The sequence below is a fragment of the Lepidochelys kempii genome, chromosome 16 (genome assembly GCF_965140265.1).
Source record: "Lepidochelys kempii isolate rLepKem1 chromosome 16, rLepKem1.hap2, whole genome shotgun sequence".
Lineage (NCBI taxonomy): Eukaryota > Metazoa > Chordata > Testudines > Cheloniidae > Lepidochelys > Lepidochelys kempii.
Genome location: NC_133271.1, coordinates 10,880,469 through 10,901,477, shown reverse-complemented (window position 1 = coordinate 10,901,477; position 21,009 = coordinate 10,880,469). Strand labels below are relative to the sequence as shown.

The 21,009-nt window shown below is 42.7% G+C and overlaps 1 protein-coding gene across 12 annotated transcripts in view; it reads right to left on the bottom strand.

The window, feature by feature from the left end:
• Window positions 1–21,009, bottom strand: part of CACNA1B (calcium voltage-gated channel subunit alpha1 B) — a 473,291-nt gene that overhangs the window by 112,892 nt on the left and 339,390 nt on the right. For 9 of the 12 annotated variants that reach the window (XM_073313878.1, XM_073313882.1, XM_073313876.1 and 6 more), the window contains 3 exons: window positions 20,299–20,405; window positions 13,022–13,084; window positions 804–1,625 (listed from right to left, as the gene is read on the bottom strand). In XM_073313878.1, the coding sequence (XP_073169979.1) occupies window positions 804–1,625; window positions 13,022–13,084; window positions 20,299–20,405 (992 nt within the window). The remainder of the gene's footprint in view (window positions 1–803; window positions 1,626–13,021; window positions 13,085–20,298; window positions 20,406–21,009) is intronic. The other 3 variants (XM_073313889.1, XM_073313883.1, XM_073313886.1) reach the window with 1 other exon arrangement.

Here is a 21,009-nt window from a genome sequence, read left to right as displayed (position 1 = left end):
CCATGACAGTGCTGTAGGCCATCAGAGAGACAGCGTGAATGTATACACATTATTAAGGAACAGCTTGGCTCCGTGAAATGCACAGGGCATGGAAAATGTGCTGGTGTCTGACAATGACTTTCAGGCCACACTCAGCAGTCAGCTTTCTGCTCCACCCCAGACATTTTGCCATGAGGAAAGATGGAAAATCGGTTGGGAAGAGGAGACAAAATTGCTTAGATTGCAAGGCCTTTGGGGCAGGGGCCATCTTTTTGTCCGCATTTGTACAGCACCTAGCACCCTGGGGTCCTGCTCCATGACTAGGGCGCCTACATGCTGCAGTAACACAAATGATAAATAACAACAGTAACAACACTCTGCTAAGTAAATACTACAGTATGATACAATCGTAGTCCAACACTCTGTTAAAAGCAATTGGGTTCAATTCATTCTGCTGGTGCAACCATGAACACGTATGCCATGCTGGGAAGCTAGCCAGGAACAGGAGCCCAATCGTGCAACTCTTCATCAACCCTCCCTCTGCCAGAGGCCCGAGATGGGGAAAGGCTTAGGCCAGGCCAGGCCAGAGATATCCTAGCTCAACACCACTTCAAGGCAGCACTGACCAGAGGAGCTCTGACCAAATTTTAAAGTTGTCCTGCAGGGGGAACAGCCCCTGTTGCCGTGGGGTGGGGTGGCTGTGTCCTCTTACCCCTGTGGGGGTTCGCAGCCCACACTGCTATTGAGAATGACTGGAGAATACTGCAGTGAACCCCCCCACAGCTGCCACACTAACAAGGTCTGTGTGTGCAATGCTGACTTACCTGGGCTGATGGTTCTTAAGATCTTTCTCCCCAGCCTCTCCTTCCTTCTCCCCATTCTCCTTCTCCACCGACTCATACGTCGACAGAGCTCTGTGCCGGATCTTGTGTCGTCTGTGGGGCTCTTCCCCATTCTCTCCTTTCAAGCCAGGATCGCCTTCCCGGTTCCCTGACCTTGACCCTCCTCGGTGACGTGAACGCCGCTCGCTTCTGGCACCATTGGCTGTCCCGTTGCCTTCCTTTGCTTGCCGCTCCGCTGAGTGCCGGTGGGTCCGGTGCCGCCGGTACTCCTTCTCAGCCCCTTCTTCCACGGAGCCCCGACGATGGTGTCTTTTGCCCCCTTCCTGGCTTCTGTTGCGGTCACTTTTTCCTTCCTTGCTGCCCCCCTCTGCCTCTTTGCTGCGGCTCCTGTGCTGCCTGTGACGTTCCTCCTTATTGTTTGTGCCAGACTCCCCGTTCTCATCCTTGGCCACGTCGCTCTTCTCCTGCTCTCCCATCTTGTCCTTATCCCGATGCCGGTGGTGCTTCCGTGGCACTTCTGCACTGTCGGCAGAGGTGGCCTTGGCCTGCTCCGTCTCCTGGACGTCCACCGGGCTTAGCTTACCGACATTGTTCTGCCCTTCGGTCCTTGGCTCTACCACCAGAGGCCGATCCAAATGGGTCTTCATGTCTGGCCGGATGTGGAGGGTGGTAGCATAGCGCACCCGCTCCTCCGGGTCGAGCTCATTGTACAGCGCCTCACAGCTGGCCCGGAAATTGTGCATCCGGATCTGGCTGGTCCTCTGTTCCCAAACGGACTTGGATTTGGAGGAGTTCTGCTGTTTGCTGCAGAACAGAGGAGAAAAAGACAAGGAGATAGTCAGCATCAGGTTTGGCTCCACTTCTCCAAAAGAAATTTTAAAAGAAAATGTAAATTTCTAGTGGAGACAGGGAATTGTAGGGTTGAGCCAAAGAAAACACAGGGATGAAGATAGAATGACTAGCGGAAAACACATGAGCAGATAAAGCCAGTGGGGTCACCAGAGTGCTAGTGACATCTCCCCACACAACTGGTACTATAAGAAAGGGCTATTTTGATTTCTAAAACATGGCCATCCCATGGTCTAGGGGTGTGTACAATTACCAAATTAAAGCCACTTCTCCTGAAAATCCTAAAGGACCGTTGTAACACTCCAAATTCCACCAAATCATCCACTGACCCCTTCCCTAACCAACAGTCTATCCCTGATCACCAGGGCAAGCCTGGGAGAAAGACTGAACTTGGTAGTGCAATCTGAAGCTCAGCAGATTTTGGGTGCTGGGGAACAGAGGCAGGAAGTGGAATCCATAGTCAAGGAGCCCTCACCCAGAATGCCCTGCCCCCAGCCTTCTCCCATTTCAACAAAGAACATGGTCATTTGAGCACCCGAGACAATCTGAACTATCCCATTGGCGCATGGGGAGGAGAGGTAGACGCCGATATATCCAAAGCCCAAGGCACATGCCAGTCATTACCAAAGTGGCATTGATCTCAGCTGCCACAGGAACAAGTCTGTCAAAAGTGCACGTGAGACACATACAACTAGCCTGCACCCGTCACAAGAGGATCTGGAGGGTGATACAACACAGATGGGATGAGGACTTCTTTATAAGCACATAATACCAGCAACCGCAGCCTTGCCAATAAGGGCATGCCGATACATACTCTGCCTAACCACTGAAGCAAGGAGAGGATATACTCCTGTTGGTCTCTTTTAGTTAAACCGGACATTCTAAAGATTTGGGGTCCAATTCTGCTCTCATTTGCAGCACTGAGGAACCAGAGGAAGCCCATTGGATTCAAGGGAGTTATTCTGGATTTTACACTGACTTAAATAAGAACAGAACTGGCCAATGGTTCCTTCACAAAAATCCTTTTGCCAAGAAAGGAAACGCTCTCTTCCCTCTCAGACACCAATCTGCAGCTCTATGGTGTAATCTCAGTTGGGACACAGGATGCTAAACAGCCCCGGTCAGGAACATGAACCCCTGCAATGGGACAGGAGATCTGTGAGGCTGACTGACCGCCTTGGGAGAGGCTGTGGAGATAGGAAACCAGAAGTGTTTTCTTTACATTCATTTGGGTCTGCTTCAGTGACAGAACAAACCAGAGTGTGAGTTTCTGTGACTCAGACTGGCAGTGTCAGTCACCATTCTCAGGCCCTATGGGAAGCAGCGTTCAGATGGAGTTATGTCATGCCACGGGAGTTGTCGGGAAAAGTTTGCATCTCAGACATCTGCTGCATTTTACTGAGAGTGGTGTTGGCTGGTTTTACTAAAAAGAGGCAAAAACGTATGTAAATATTCACTCGGAGGGGATGAGGACAGTCAGACAGATTAATCTGATTTGACCACAAATCAGAACGAACACAGCTGATTGTTCAGTTCAAATATGAAGGCTTCTCTTTTCTTGGAAGGAGCTTTTCCTGTAGGGTGAGCACATTTTAAGCCAGTGGCCTACCTGCTTAGTGGATCATTTAAAGTACTGCTTGCTCTCAAAAGGAGCTAGAAAAGGGAAAGCATGGAAAGCCCTCCAACTATTTCCTGTAACTGACAACCCCGAGCGTCTGCCCAAAGATACCCAGCTGGCAGAACCTTGCCTCCTTACGCGTGCTGGCTGACATGGGAATTTGAGGAGTAAGTGTGGGATACTCAGTATGGCTCAGACACCTGCATTGCTCTCTCAATTCACAGCTATTTAACTGCAGCCTCTACAAAAGTAGTTCAAACCTCGGGCAATTCTCACCTGAGGGGCTGGCAATTTTAAAATCAGGACAAGCCACCTTCGGGCCCTGCCAGCAGAAGCTTCCCGGGAAAGGGACCACACCAGAGCATTTCCTGACTGTCTTGGGATGGCTCCATCAGCTTGGGGGCTGCAACCAATGGTCCGGGGGTCCCCCGGGACAGCGGGGATGGCTCGTTCTGCTGTGTGCTTGGTCTAGAGATACTAGAGGTTTGCGGAAGCTCACAAACAGGGTCGTGCTAGGGAGAGAATCTGTCCTGTGATGCTCAAGCTCAGGGAAAACAGCAAGAAAGCTAGAGCATGATTCTGTGTGTTTCTATGCACTGCGTTTCATTTCCTGTGTGCGCTCAGCACGAAGTTGCTGAGCTGATACGGTTCGTTCGATTTTAAAGCCCTTGGGGCAAGGACCATTTTTAATTCAGCGTCTTGTGCAGCCCAGACCCTGCTGTCAGCACGAAAACAACACATAGGGATGATGTGTTAATTGGGTGACAGCCCTAACGCTGACTGATGTGCTCTATCCAGCCACGGAACAGAAACAGCTCGGGCGGCAGCACCGTGCACTCCCCCACACGCCACCCTTCCAGCGGGCTGCAGTCCTGACGTGGCGGGACCATCTCCAGCGGGGAGTTCTGTCTTTGTGACCCATGCAGCCCTTGGCCAGTAAAGTGGACAATCAGTGCAACGGTGGTTGGTTTCTTTGTGATGTAACCTCTCCTGTGGCACTTGGATTGAGACCCCCCAATGTATTCCACACAAATTCCTAAAGCACTCAGACCATGGAGAGGGGTGCCAGGTAAAAACCTAGACAGACTGAGAGTCATCATCAAGTAGAGACTTTTGATTCCTATCAACCGAGGCTAGATTTGAATCGGTGAATGGCTGTGCCGTTGAGTGGTATGACTTCCTACCTGTGTGGCTAATGAAACTTTGAGAACATGCATGCGGGAGCAGAGGAGCCGGGGTTGGGCCGCGCCACTCTGTCCCCGTGGGCGGCCGGGATGGATCACCACCAGCCCGCCAGCCGCTACCAAGTGGTGAGTGACCGGAGATTTCAGAGGCTTTCTTTATGGCTGCTATCCAGTTACAGCCCCTATATGGTGGTGTTTGCAGTAGGGTTTGAGATCTTCCCCTTGTGTAAGTTTCAGGCCAGTGACCTAGTAGTGCAGGAAGCATTTGCTCTGGAAATGGCAGTGTGATTTGTTTTTTAGTTGTTTTTCACATGTATTAAGAACACAAAATAGTCATTTAAAAAATGCAATTATCTCAGAGTTGCAAGGTGTTCCATTGTGTTTGGACTATGGACAACTGAGAACTGAAGCTGCTGCTAAGAACACACACCATTGGGAACCTGTAAGAGCATAGTAATTTGCATATTAATGAAGTCTATTTTGCAAAATTTGCTTCCTTTACAGGGACAGCAAAATTACAGACTCAACAAACTTTTCAGAATCTCTAAATACTGAGGTCACATCATTTACACTGACAGTTAGCAAAGGGTGACACCCACACAAAAAATCCATTGCCAGCCACTAGCTTTTGTTACTAACAAGCCAAAGAGCAAGAGAATTACTTAGCGGTGAGGTTTGGAAGTAATGATTACATTTATTTTATGGAACGAAATGAAAAAAAAAAAAAGATAAGCAAAGACACTATCTGCAAAGTTTTAAGCATGCCCGCAGTTAATCATCACACCCAAACTAGTCAAGAACATCAGGAGCAAGTGATGGTGCATGTTAGGGTCTTGGCTGGGAAATGGGAATAAGGAAATTGAATAGTTTGGTCCTTCCAGGAACAGTATTTAGAGCTTTTCAGAGCAAAAGCTCAAGCAGCTGGGGGAATTATGTACTCTCCTTGTCCGATTAAATTTATCTGATTCCTGCTTTTCACATGTTCTCACAGTAACTGAAATATAGACACATTTCAGTGATGCTTCTCTGATGTTGTATTTCTTCAGAGAGGAAGGCTTTTGAACTTATTCACCAGACTTATTTATGGCACAATAGCAATGTCACCTTAAGACAAAACACAGGATCATTCAACTACCATATGAGGATACAGTTCATGTGCGTTGCACACAAAGAATCGCAGAAGAGATGGGAAAAAATCTAGCTAATGAACAATTATTCCCTCTAACACATTCTCTGGTGCTTTGTCAAGTTCAGTTTTAAATGACTCAAGTGATGGGGGTACCACAAAACCTTAGGATACTAAATATAGCATTAGCAGCAGATATGTCTATGCTGGGTGTGAACTAAGCACAATGGTTCTTTACAATAATAAGTGCAACTATGAACTCTGTGATCACATCTTTTGTTGGTACTGTTGATCTGGTGCTTTAAATCAATAGCTCTCCATATTATTCCTTCTGCAGACCTCCTCATAAGAGGAAAAAATTGAGTCATGATCCACCTCTCTTTCCCAAACTCCAATGTCCACTGTCTTTATTCTGTTCCCTACCAACAAAGCTCTTCAAATTCTTTATAGTGGTATCGCCAATATACACAGCTTTAGTTCCCCAGGGCCTGACATGACAAAACAGATTGGCAGATATTATGATTAGTGGATTTTATTGCATAATGCCACCAATTCTACTTGGCTTCAGAGACTGACTACCAAACAATAAAGCAGTATCTATAATCAGATCATTTACATCTCTCTGTACAAAACAGACATTGTGTCAAATAAAACTGATGTTAATTTATCAGTTTCCTGACCGGTGACTCCTCTATTTCCTCATTAAAAATAATATAAATGAAATATCAGCCAATCACAATCTAGATTATTCAAGAAAGTACAGTGCATTCCTTTTTGGTACTTTTTAAAATCACATTTAAGAACAAGTAACTTTCTTATTGCCTAAGGCATTTTTATCACAGCCGTTTTAGAGTGCGGCTTTTATGTAATGGACCATTACCTTCCAGAACAACCGTTTTATATAAACCACTTGAATAAAAACGAATAAAAAATCATACATATTTTCTCATTGACATCTTTAGGAATTTTACCTGAGTATAGACTGAATAAAAGCTGTATAAGAACTCCAAAATTTGGCCCTATATGTTTAACATATCCTAGAAAAAATATTTTCTGATTAGAGCTGTTGGGGAATTGTTTGCTGAAATGTTTTTTGATGAAAAACACGATTTCCGCAAAATCAAAATAGGAATTTTTTTTTTTTTAGAGAAAATTTCAATTTTGCCTAAATGTCTTGATTTTCTATGGAGAAAAATCTAACAAGTATTTCCGTTTGCTCTGAGTTGACCCGAACTGAAACATTTTGGTTTGTTAAACCCAACGGAAACATTTTTGTTCCTGTGAGTTCAACACTAAAACTCTGCCCGCCTCAGCTCCTGCACTGCCTCTTGGGAGTTGTAGATTGAGTGTCTATGGGCTCCGCTCTCTGGCTGGACCATATCTCTTATGATACACCACAGTCTCCTGCAGGTTGAATTGCCTTGGTACATCAAGGGAGTCCTACGACCATGGGACCTCACAGGAGATGTAGTCCAAAGATGCCTTCTAACATTATATGAGCATCAGCCCATTGAAAATTACAATTTCTGTTCTGTGAAAAAAACTGATATTGCAACTTTTTGTCTGAATTCAGGACAAAAACAGTTTTTGAACATTCTGATTTGTGACCAGCTCAGATTCTCTATTAAACTCGTATTGGAAGCATATAAGTGATTTATGAAATGGCTTGAAAACGATCAACAATGTCAACTTCCTGGATCAACAGAGACCAATAAATACAGGACCCTGACTTTTAGTATTCTCATATAAAAATGCTCTTTCACTTTCTAGCTCTTTGGAAGAAAACAATTAATATGCAAATAGTGGCGGTGAAGGGCACTCAGTTGGCTGGTAGTTCTGGGGGCTAGGGTCTTCTGTCCAAACAGCAGTTACAGCCCAGGAAGCACAAATGCTGACTTATGTCATGCTGCCCTGTCAGCATGTCTTAGCCCTGGCCTGGAGCGTTTGTTCTCCATGACATGTTCAGTTCTTGGTCTCGCTGCTGAAACTGCCAACAAACATCAAAATTCGTGCTAAGTTTTGATAGCGGTTTTTCATATAAACTAGATATTGTAATGAATCAGCTGAGTTGTCAGAGGTCAAAGGAGGCCACTAGGGTGAATGAATTAAGTAGTACATTTGCTGTTCTTCTCTCTACTGCCTGGAGGGTGATAAGTCAGCAGGGGTTGGAAGGCTCTGGGGCAATCAGAGGAACTGCCAGATGCTAGAACCTATAAGGTTCATCAGCTGAAGTGGCTTAAACTCTTGCCCTATTGCCACTGTACACTAAGCACACTTTCAAGTACTGTACCAAAACAAGTATTGTTGCACCTCAGTAATCCAGTGACCCCATAGAGGAGAGGATTACAACAACCACCTATTGGATGATCCACTCCATCTCTTACGGACACCTATCCACTGGGAAGAAGAAAGCAAGCCTCAACTCATTTCATGCAGGCTATCGAGCAATCTTTAGATGGTAACAACTTTGGGTCATTATAGAGCCGGGCTTTTACGGATTGGTAAACTAGAAAGGAAAGCTCTAGTATTTCATTATCAATTCCCTGAGCCATCCAGTCTCTCCAGAATTTCAATTTCACAAGAAGCAATAAACCACACTACAGTGCAATTTGCTAGAGCCTCGAACACCAAAATGAATGGTGTCATCCATTTCACTAGGAGGGTGGTGAAACACTGGAATGCGTTGCCTAGGGAGGTGGCAGAATCTCCTTCCTTAGAAGTTTTTAAGGTCAGGTTTGACAAAGCCCTGGCTGGGATGATTTAATTGGGGATGGGTCCTGCTTTTGAGCAGGGGTTGGACTAGATGACCTCCTGAGGTCCCTTCCAACTGTGATATTCTATGATTCTATGATTCACATCTTCAAACAGCCAAAGAGATGATGCAGTCCTCAAAGCCAAAGCCTGTAGCTCTTTCTCAAGCAGAACTTCTGTTGAAATCAGTAGGAGTTTTGCCTGAGTAAGGAGGACTGCAGGATCTGGATTCAATAAAATGCACCATCATGCATGCCACGGCCTATTGCTCTAATACACGGAGTCTTTTAATTACTCAGTGTCAAATTATCTGATCATGTATTAATTTATTAGTATACACTGAAGCCTACTACTTTTAGCAAATTCTAAACTCAAGAGAACTCCAGAAAATATTTATTAGATACCAAGTCACCACACTCATACCATATTGAGTAGATTTCTCTTTAGACCTTGTGATTTTGGTACCATTGGTATACACAGTGATAAAGTAATTGCATACTAAGTACCAAATTATAGGGGTGAAAAATTCTTTACTAAAAGCAAGTTAAAAGTGCACTTTTCAGCCCTGATTCAACAAACACCACATCTAGCTTAAACATATTGAATGATCCAGTGCACAGAAGTCCTCCTAAATCCAGTCAAATGACATTTCCTTTTCAATGTGTTGTTTTCTCTACATCACTCGTTATAATTTCAACAAGACACTTCAGCGATTATTACGCACAACTGCACAGCCCACACTGGGTTCTGGCTTAAATCCCGGAACGCATAGGTTCTGATAAGAACAAAACAATTTAGTTCAATGAAGCTTTTTGCTGTGGGAATGGAGATAAAACAGAAGACATGGACGGTGAATTCAGGCAGAAGCAAGTGATATGGGTGAACAGTAATTTGGATGGCAAATGAGGACCAGGGGATATTAAAGCTTTTTTATTTCCCTCCTGGATGGGTGCTGCAGAATCATGCAGTTATGGCTTTAACCAGAGAAGCAATTGCTCCAAGAACATCAACTTCTTTTAAAGTCAATGGGCACTGACTGCATCCATGGGCAGAATTTGCCCTAAGGCTTAAATGTGACACAACAGCAGTTATAATTTCCCAGCTAGATTTCCAAGACGCCTACCTAGTGTGCCCACTATAGCACTTTAGATTCATGTCCTCCTTTCCTCCCACTCCACATACCACGTGCTTAGATTACCACGTGAGTCCACTGCAAAGATGTCACTGATCACGATCACTGTTGTAGCTGTATGTTGAGTAAGTAGCAGTGTTGCTTAGTCAAAATTTTCAGCCGCTGACTACAATGGGAACAGCAGGTGCTCAGCACCTCTAAACATCTTATTTAGGTGCCTAAATATGGAGCTACATGTCTAATCTCAGTGGTAGCAGATGACAGAACGAGGAGTAATGGTCTCAAGTTGCAGTGGGGGAGGTTTAGGTTGGATATTAGGAAAAACTTTTTCACTAGGAGGGTGGTGAAGCACTGGAATGCATTACCCAGGGAGGTGGTGGAATCTCCTTCCTTTGAAGTTTGTAAGGTCAGGCTTGACAAAGTCCTGGCTGGGATGATTTAGTTGGGGATTGGTCCTGCTTTGAGCAGGGGGTTGGACTAGATGACCTCCTGAGGTCCCTTCCAACCCTGATATTCTATGATTCTAATCTTATAGGAACCCAGGATTGAAAATGTTGGCCCTTTCTTTGTTTGATAATCTACAACATGTCTTGAGATCACCCTGTCTTTTATGTCTGGAATGAGACTGATGCATCATGGGTGCTATTACAAACAAATAACTCTAATAAAAAGAGAATCCCAACCGAGTGAGTAACTGCATAGTTTGGGACTCAGTTGCCCATCTTAAGGTAAATAGAATATGTATAACATTGATCATATGTTACCCTAGATACCTGTGACTTGGGTGATTGAAGGCACTTTGTCTTTGAATTATACCTGAAGTAGAACTGTGCACTTAGCTGTGTGTTAACACTTTACAAAGCAGCTAGTTGCCAGTTTTCAGCATGTATTTTATGCCAATGATAACTCACTTTTTAGAAGAAAAAATAATTGTTTGTCTATGTTTAATTGTTTTTTCTTCCCAAGTGAACCAAACATGGATTTTTATTGGTTGCAGTGTTTGTACCATAAATTCATTACAACACGAAGGTTTGAAAATTACATCAGAAGGTGACTCACCTTAATATCTTTTTGTTAAGAAGCCACCTGAAATATTTTTGTCCTGATTTTCTTGCCACTTACAATTTTCAATTGAACAAATTCCCGTAGGACAAAATTAAACAGTGAATACTGAAAAAATATCTAAATCCCAGTGGAAATTTTTTATGTTTCCAATCAGTAGCCATGAATTCTCAGGGCCTAATTCTTAGTTATATTAAAGCCACTTTCCATTGCGCTCACAATGCAAAGCAGTGTTAAAGTGGAAGTAAGTTTTATTTGTGCTTTACATGACTAGGGCATGGCCTTAGGCCCTGTCTAAAAATTATTCCCCTTTGTACCAGTGTAGCTAAAATGTTTGAATCCCCATAGAGTACATGCAATTATCCTGATATAAAGGTATCTTCTACCAGTATAAGTATTTCCACAGTGAAGGAGAATTAGCTACAAGGCACCTTTATACTGGTATAACTGCATCCACACTACGCGGGGGGTGGAGGGGGCAGTACTGCCTAGTACCGATTTAACTGTTTACATAGAAAAAACAACACCTCTAGCCAAAACAGTTATATTGGTGTAAAAACTGCATGTAGGCCTTAGTGTAACTAAGAATCAGGGTCCTTCACGTTTCGTTACAGGGGGGGTTGTATCGGTGCAAACTGGATACTGGAAATCCTACATGTGACATATAACTAGTGATAGCTGCCTATGGGATCCAGTGAATTGTTTACTCAAACAAGTATTTTGCTGGGGAAGAGCACTGCCGATCCGTATAGAGAAAGAAATGCAGACTTAGCTAAACTTTCAGAATCCTAGATCTGCCTTACACACAACAGGCCTGATTCACATGTATTGCTCTGGTAGTGTGAAGGGGCCTTGATGTGGATATAAACTATATCTGCACCTGCTTTAAGGCTCCACTACGTGACTGAACAGGTGTAAAGTGGCTTTAGGGTCAATGATGCTCCCGTGATTTGTGTCTTTGTCATTCAGATTCAGTTTTCTAAAAAGTGCAGCCTGCCTCTGTCTCCACAAGATGGGCAATATGGGTCAAATTCAGAGATAACGGGCCTGGTTCACATTTACACGAAAGCTGCTTTACACTGCTCTGGTGCAGTTTTAAGTTACACTGCTGGAGTAAAGTCCCACACCAGCACAGAATCAGGCATAGACTCAATTCGCCACATCCCCTTCCCTGACAAACCTCCGCCTTCTTCTCCCTTCCACCTGCCTCCCCTTATACTGCAAGAGGCTTCCAGTGTACTAAGCAACAGACAGACACCACAACTGGTGAAGGAGGCATCACAATCCTCTCCACCAACTTTGCACAGACAGTGACTCCCCCTACAAAGGGGGAATTTTCCAGCATGGCACAAAGTGAACAGAGATTGGAGAAACCAGTCCAAACATCTCTAAGTTGTCCCGGGGCCAAACCGGACCTGAGATGCCATTTGGAATCAGGGAGTGGGAGGAAGGGGTAGAAAGGTGGTGGAAAGCCTTCTGTTTCCCAACTGCTCAGGCACACTGAGCCCTACTATGACGCACCTGAGGATCTGGCTCTTCGTGTCTGAACTGCACTTACTTGTCTGCCCAAGAGCATTACACCGTAGAAAAGTAACACAAAATGATAAAAGTATAAGCCAGAGACACTCAATGAGTTGATGACGTGGAAGGGATCAAAGGTATTTTCTACAAACCTGCAACGTGTACCTTTGAAGCCTACTCATGATTCACAATGAGTCCTGGAGAGGGGGGATTTTTAATGGGAAGTGGGTGGAATGGCTGACGGGTCTACCACCATGTTTGAGAAATTCTAGGATACATTGGAGCTTTAACCTCAAACTCCAGGAGGGAGTGGGGGAGCGTGTCTGCTCGTTATAACAAATTTCCAAGGGTTATTTATGCAGAGTTTTCAAACATTGTCCCATTTGAGTCCTGTTTCCAGAAGCTGGACCCCTTTGAAACTCTCCCATTCTAGCTTTCATTTTAAAGAGCACGCTCATGGTAGGGCCCCATTCTCCTCCTGAACCAAAAGTGCAAACACTGGTGGAACATCAGAACCATTAGCCCAGTGTATAAGTAACACAGAGTAATAAAAGTGAGAACAAGACAGGCCACAAAACAAGGGAAGAGGGCAAGGAAGAAAGTAAGAGGGAAAGGAAAGGAAAACTACTAAGTAAGGAAAGGACAAAGAGAAGGGCAGAAAGAAGAAAAGGGAAAAGAAAAAAAGAAAGGAAAGAAGTGGAGGACTTCACACCCAATGTACAAAACACTACAGAGTTGCTCACGCTCAAATCACAAACATTATATGGCACTGCTGTACACCTTCCAGTCCTTCCACCGTATGTTGGCCTGGAGGTTTTCCACAATGATGTGAATGACTTTTGGAAAAAACAAGGGAAGTGGGAAGGCATCGGGAGGGTGGGAAGCAGGGAGGTTTATAAATATATAGATATATATCATAAATCCATTTACTGAATATTGTAACAGAGAGCAACTCACGGTGAATTTACGCTGGAGACTGACGAGCTGCGAGATACAGTACCTCGAGTTTGCTTTACAAAACTGCACATGCAAAAAACAAAAAACAAAAAACAAAAAAAGGTGAGAAAATAAAGAAGAGAAGAGAAACTATAAAAGACATCGGGAGGAGACTCATACAGGCTGTGTCCTATCGAATGCAGGCTGCAGCGTGCATCTTGGAAGGAGCCCGGGCAAGCTTCAGAAAGTGTGGAAGCCACAGAGACATCGTCTTCTAGTTAAAAGGAAAACAACTGGAAAATCAAACCGGAGCCAAAAGAAAATATAAAAAGGTGAACCAAAAGACACAAAATGATAGTAAGACTTTATGCTGCAATATGCTGTACTCACATAGCCAGAGTCCTCTGCACAAGCTACCGTCAGAGTCCCAGAGCAGAGGTCTTTGTAGAAACAGGTGGAGTTTGCATTTACAGCATGTACTGCAATGATTCATTTTGAACTAAGAGAAGGACACAAGGCCACCAATTCCAACTCAGGTTATCGTAGCATCCATGGGGTAGGGGAAAAAGGACCTAGCCCTGAGGATATACCATTCGCACGGGCAACAGGAAGCATGTCTGTGTGTCAAACATGGAAGTAAAGAGGCATTTGTTCACATTTTATTTGGTAGATTTGCCTCCATTTAACACACGTGACTGCCTAAACGGGGGGGGGGGGGGCTTGAAATGCAGTAGCAGGTGGATTTGACAGATTAGGGGGCAGTTTCTGCCTGTTCCAGCACTTAAAGGGAGACTTAGTTCTAATTTTAAAAATAATTCTATATATTTGTTTTTTTGCAACATTACATTGTCTATGGACCCCTCCCAGGAGGTGGAAAATATAACCCATCCTCTTTCTGAATTTACCACTTTCAGTTTAAACACTGATTTATTTCCATTGGATTTTTGTGGGTTTTATTTAGCTAACAACTGGTGCTATAAAGCCAGAAAGCCCAGATGATAGGAAAGTGCACCTAAGAAGGAGATGCGGTTGGAGGGGAGAAAGCAGGATGAACTGGTGAAATTTTAAATATATACATTACAAACCCACAGGATATTAAGTAACAATGTATTATAAAATTAAAAGTAGACCAAGGTGAAGTGTATGTATATATGACACTAGCTTATAGGGGCTTGGATAGCTTGTGTGGGGGAGCAATCATTAAAGACACTTACTTGGCTTTGCTTGGAATAAATGGTCTTGGGGAGCAATCATATGGTTATTTTGCCATAACTTCATTATTAGTATATTTTATACTGCACTGAAACAAACAGGAGGATTTTTGACCCTTCAGTACTTGCACTCAACATTTTTAAAGGGAAATTATTGTTATGGGGTTACCAAAGCTGGTACTCCTTTATTTCTTGATTTGGCTGGACGCTGCAGGATGTTGAATGAAGCCCCCAGCAAAAATCCTACAATTGCATAACTGTTTAAAGCCTGGGTAGAATGGCCTGAGCAAACTAGGCAGAAAACTTATGATAGCAGAGAACGTACCAGTCATGGCTTCACTCGTCAGAGATTCCGGGAAAGGAGAACCAGCACTGGCAAAGGTGTTTGTGGAGGCATAGGGGCAACCTGAAGCATTTTAGTGCTTAAAGCACATCTCAAAATCCCTTGGCAAAACACTTATGCTTATCATCATATTCCTCATTGCCTCATTTGGTCCAGTGCAGGATGAAGGCCCCACAATGATGCTGCCAAACATCCCTGTACTTGGCCCAACATGACTCCGCAAGTCCTGCAAAAGGGCTCCCAGAGGTCCATTTCTCTGTCTTCATTGCTGGAATCCCTGTTCTGCAATATCCATCGGCTAAATTCATACTGAAATCACACTATGTAGACTCGTAGGGCAAAGACAGCCTCCTTTTTCAAAGCGAAGTGGAGGAGGTATTTGAGCTTTGCTTGCTGCTACTTACCATGAGAGAGCGAGACCAAGAGAGAGAGAGAGAGAGAGAGAGTCTTTCTGGGCAGCTGTTTGCTGATTCACAGTTACATGACAAAAAGGGTAAAAAAGCAAACTAACTGGAAGAGTCACAGTACCCCACACACCAGCACATTCAGGGAGCAGGAAGAGGGAAGAAATGACAAGCCGGCAAGATAAAAAGAACGCCTCTTCTAGTCTATACGTCATCATACACCGAACTTTTTATTTGCTAGTGATTCAGGCATATTTCTTGCAGGGTTCTATTGGTTACCAAGAGCCATGCCCAACAATGACTGTAGAACAGACCACAGAGTTCCAGAGACAAGAGGAAATAGAACAACCCGCCCAGACCTTCATCCCCAAACCTGTACAAAAGGGACAGATGACCACTAAGAAGTGCTAGTGAAAGATGGAAGTGTGCTACTGTACCTGCTCTTTCATGTACTGTCTTTGGTATTTTAACATCACATCTTTTATTTATTTATCAATTTGTGATGAGTTGGCAGCACCCTTGGGTCAGAGCTAGCAAAGCAATTGGTAGGGTTTACCTGTGAGCAGGAGGTCTTAGCTGAGCACACAAGTAAAATGCCTTAAGCAACTACATAGGGGACCAGCAAAAACCCAACACCTAACAGAGTGGGTTGATAATTGGAAAACACAGAGTCATTTAAAGTGGTCAATTACGTGGTCGATCCTACAGACAGCTCTTAGTGCGGGATTTGGCCTGTATATTCCGCTACAAGGAGAAACTGTCTCCTTATCACTCCGTACAGGGCTAGAGCCATCATATCTGGGGATTCCCTCTCCCATCAAAATCTCCAGCTGGAGACCTGCTGTACAGCAAGGGATGCTTAGACTCTTGGAGGCCAGCTACAACTCAAAACCATTACCACCTTGAAAAAAAAATCACTCAGTGTGACAACTTAGGCACAACTAATTTGCAGGTTGTTATAAATTTAGTAATTTGACTGCAGTTGCTATTTTAAGACTTTCCCCCAGAAGAGTTTGAGGCAGACCATTGGAAACACAGGAATAAACAAACAAAAAAGTTATTTATTTTAAGCACAAGTTCTGCCTCAGTCGCCTCTGAGTGCCAGTGGTGAAGTAGATGTGCTTGCGTGGGACTTCAGATTCCTTTATGGGTCATAACGTGTCTGTCAGACTGGCCAACTGAACTGCGAACAGAGCTGGTGCATCCTTTTGTTTAATGCAGCCCCTTTTGTACATGTCATTGGTGCATCTCTGGCTGGGAAAGAAGAGGTGGAGGGGGAACTCTAAGGTGTGGTGTTTGGGACTGAAGGTTTGTGAAACAGCAAACTTAACGACAAAAAATTACATTTTGAAATAGGGGGGTTGTGCCTTAATCCTCGGTCCGGATGCAATGCACTTCTCTGGTGCCTCTCACAGAAGGACTCAAAGTGCTTTACACACTGACTGATGAAGCCTCACGCTCCACAAAGTTAATAAGTCACCACCCTGTTTTGCCCACCGAGACACAGAAAAGTTAAATGAGTTGCCCCAACTCCCATCATGAATTAGTGACAGAGCAAGAAGCAAAGCACTGATTCCTGCCTCCCAATAACGTGTTCTATCAGCTAATGAACCCTACAATTAAAGGGGAATTCCCCTAAGATGGGTTTCCCCCTCTCTCCTCCATTTTCGCCACCAAGGAAGCTGCACCAATGGCTTGTTGTATCGTCCCATCTGTTATTACAGTAGCTCAGTTCACGAGGCTGAGCAATTAAAATACTATATGAAACCGAGGTTTTCAAAGGACGACTCTGGGTAAACTGAACAAACCCAAACTCACCTCAAGAAACAATAAAGCAAGGAAAATGCTCAACGGAAAAAAAAAATCACAAAACCAGAATGAAAAGAATAAGCTAAAACTAAAATGTCAAACACAGATTAAAAAAACATCTTGTTTTAAAACAAACATCCCAACAGAAAAATGTCCCACATCAGCTTCAATCCTGAAAAAGAAAATAATAAGTCTATTCAGGATAGAGTTCACCAGGTAAAAAAAGCCAAGTCATGGCTAAATCAATCCACTCCTATTAGCCCTTTTTATGGAGTAGAAGTTGAATCACTGACATCCTTAAAGATCAACAAACCAGGAGCTACAAACTGACTGTAGTAACTGACTTCATTGCCTCTCCCAGTTATAGATGCAGAATTATAATATAGCACCTTCTAAGTCAGTTATCAGACAGATGATATCCTTACTTGACTGCATAGATCGATAAATTATTAAAACAGTTTCAAGGTGCAGTAGTAGGACTTCACCATCTATCAACCACAAAATAATCCTTGCTCGCACTGAATCCTATGCATCTGCAAAATTCTAAAACGTTACTTAATACACTGAAATTAGGTTGACCTACTAGAAAAGAAACTAACTTTTGTAGCCTAGAAAGCAAGTTCGGTAACTGATTCAGTAAGCTGAATTCTTCCTGGAGCTTAGCTGTTGTTAAATGAGGTTATTTTCCACAGCAGAGCAAAAAGACAAATACAGACAATCACAGGCATATGGATACACATATACACCTCCACATACAAACAAATGCACAATATATATACATTGCAGTAATGCATGAGGATGGCAAACTTGGGTACGCTGCCACCCACTGTAGTGTAAATGCACAATAAGGAGTTTCCAAAATGTAGACTTTGCTAAGATGAGGAAATAAGAGTGAAGAGGGTTAGACGAAGGGGTGCAGGATTTGCTCCCACTGAAAGCACAAATGTTACAAAACTGACAAGAAATAGCAGCAAAGCAGCAAGCACAGTATCTTACTGTTTAAACACCAGGGAGGGAAAATAGAAATGACTTTTTACCAGACTGAGCACCCGGAAGGTTTTGCCACCTCTGTAGGTTCTAGGAACCCAAAGGACAGGTCCACCAAATTAATAACAAATCATATTAAGAGTCAAACCACAATATTAATTGAGAGCCATTCTGCTAACATGAACAACATTACTAAGAAAACACTTGAACCACAGCACTATCTCTACAGAACACTGAAAGAAAGAGAGAGTTATTTTAGTTGACAGGCAGAGGGACTTCTGACGTACATTTTCATAATATTGGTTTATATTCAGGTAATCAGTTATGATAGAAATTCATTTTAAAATATGCTTTTTGAAAAGTAAATTTAAAAGAGAAAAATTCAAATACAGCCTCTTTTAAAAACAAAGACCTAATAAAATTATAAACACAAATTTCAAAGAAAAAAGTTCAGTGCGGATAGATCACTCAGATCCTCTGTTCCATCCACCTCTTAAACCACCTGTCACCAACCAACAATCCACCCACACATCTACTTACCTTCTAACCAGTAATCTGTTCTTCTATGTGTTTATTCATTCAAACACCCATCTATTGATTCTTCAGTCTTTCTCCCAACCTAGTATCACACACTCGCACATGCAACTAAATCACAGTAGCCTGTGTAAGTATATCATGCTTCTATACAGCAGATACAACTTGTCTAGAGACACACTGTTGAGAGAATAAGTTCTACATTTCCAAATGTGGCCTCTAGTATTGCAAACACAATTTTGCTACTGCAGTTAAATGTGGAAACAATTAATTGCACCTGCAACTGCATTCATTTTATAGGCCTAACCATCTGAATGTACCTATGAAAAAGGCACATAGATGTCTGAGCAGATATAACTGTAGACACAACAAATAGTAACTTGCAATGTTGCACTCACATGTAACTGTAGTCACAAAACTGAACGTGTGAGATCAAAAACCAGATCAAAGCCTGATGAAAAATCAGGGACTAAAACTATTGTCAGTAACTAAGAATCTGCGGTGAAATCCTGGGCCATTAAAGTTGATGGGAGTTTGGGGTTCTAAGTAATCTTCACATATACAATCACTTTATAACAATAATAGAATAAACAATGCCATCTTATATTTTAAAATTACAGTACATAGAAGTACATCAAAGAAAAAGAGAAACTTTTCTTTTGTGAATTCTTTTTGAGGCTGGCAAATCATTATAAGAAGAGAACGATCTATGATGCTAACCATATACGTATTCTACAAATATAAATTGCAAAAAAAAAAGCTAAACAGATTAAGAATATTCTTTTTTTTTTTTCAGATTTAGTGAACAAGTTTCATATGTGCCATTGTTGCTGCAATAACATGATTCTAGATTGAATACACACTAATGAAGGCCTTATGAGATGGATTTACATTGGGGAAAATATATTAGAAAATTGTTCAGTTAAATAGGGTTCTCTCTGGACTACAGATATTTTGGAATACAATTGGACAGGAAATTATTCCAAATAAGTTTAGGCTTCCCTGATCCTTGGAGTAATTTCCAGCTGCCCCTTTCTGAGGACTGGAGGCTGTCGAGAAATACTTGCAGCTCCCAGCAAACAGCAGGGCAGTCTTTTTGACACAAAGATACTCAAACTTCCCCATGAAGTTGCATAAACTTCCAGAATAATTGTGTGTGTCAATCAGTACATTTCAAAACGTCTTCATTTTCAAACACAGGCTCCCTAAGAAGCACAAGCAAAATGTGTATTATATGTGCAAAGAAGCAATTGTGTGTGCCAAATTCAGTCCTTATCCTATGCAGGCAAAACTCCCACTGACCTCAAAAACCTCAGCACACGTCTGAAAATTGCTTATTTCCACAAGTTTAGATTCATATACTTGAAAAGCTGGCCCCAAGAGTAATATTTTCTAAGTATTCTTCCAAAGTGAGATCACACAATCACCCCCACTTCCAGGCACAAAAGCCTACATTTGCACGTGCAAGATGATACTTCTGAATGTGAACCAGGTATACAGGAGTGTCTGTTCACGTGTTCAGTGTCCCATTTTGCACTCTCAAATGGCTTTTTTTTTTTAGAGCAAAGAGCATGCAAAGCCACTTTTGTGTCTGAAATTCAGGAGGCGGTCTTTACAATTCAATTATCAAAGCACAGATTATTGTAGTTAAACTATATTTTATATGTCATATACACCCGTCTTTCAGAACGAAAAACTCTGAAGTGAAATGATAACAGTTCACCTGGTGAAGTCTTTCCTAGGATAACTTAAAAATTCTCTAAAATGCATTTCTTTTCCAGTGAAGTGGAGACAATGACATTTCAAAGAAAAACCAACTAAATGCAAAGATACCAAATAAAACACACAACTAAGTGATCGACCCTGAAGTATTCAAATAAACCTACAGCCCTTGTTAGTCCTCCATATTGTACATCGGAGTTCATGTGCCCAATGGAACAGATATATACTCAGTCTGAAGAATAAAAACAAAGTGATAAAAGTTCCCAAATAATAAAAAATTACACTTACGCTGCTATGGAAATATTAGCTGCGGACATGGGACTGACTTCTGCTACCTCCTTGGCCTTCTGGAGCGCAAGCTTTTGATTGGTAGCCTCTTCCATCTCCTCTTCATCCTATTTCCGAAATCAAGACAAATCCAGGGTTACATCATTCAGTTAAAGACCTAGGATGAAAATCAATTGAACTCATAAATGGCCACAAGTGACACACAACTGCCACAGCCACTTTTAACAAAGTAACAGTTAAACACTCTGAAACACTGCATTCGGTTTTTGTTAAACCTGCATGATTTGTTGCAGCATATTTTCCTGAGTAAGGCCCATGGGCTTTACCTGTCTATTGCCATATTAGCAAGTTATGAGGAGTCTGAAGGCTCCAACTACTCTGCATAAAATGGAACTGATGGCAGCTGCCCTCATCTTCAATATAGTGGCAAAGTCTGTCAAGACTAGAAATCCTACAATGCAAGTTTCTGTGTGGTTCCTTCTGCTTAGGTTCCTTCTACTCAGCCAAGAGGGAGCACTGCATGCTGGCTGGAATCTCCAGTCTCTGAGGGCATCTTCTTATACCTCTTCTCATCATAATCAGGCAACACGTGCCACAATGTGGAAAGAGAATATATAAGAGCATGACATTTTGGGTGTAAAATAAGGCCACGTTCCATTGATTAGACTGAAAATATTTTTTCTTAAAACAAATAATGTACCAGAGGACCTG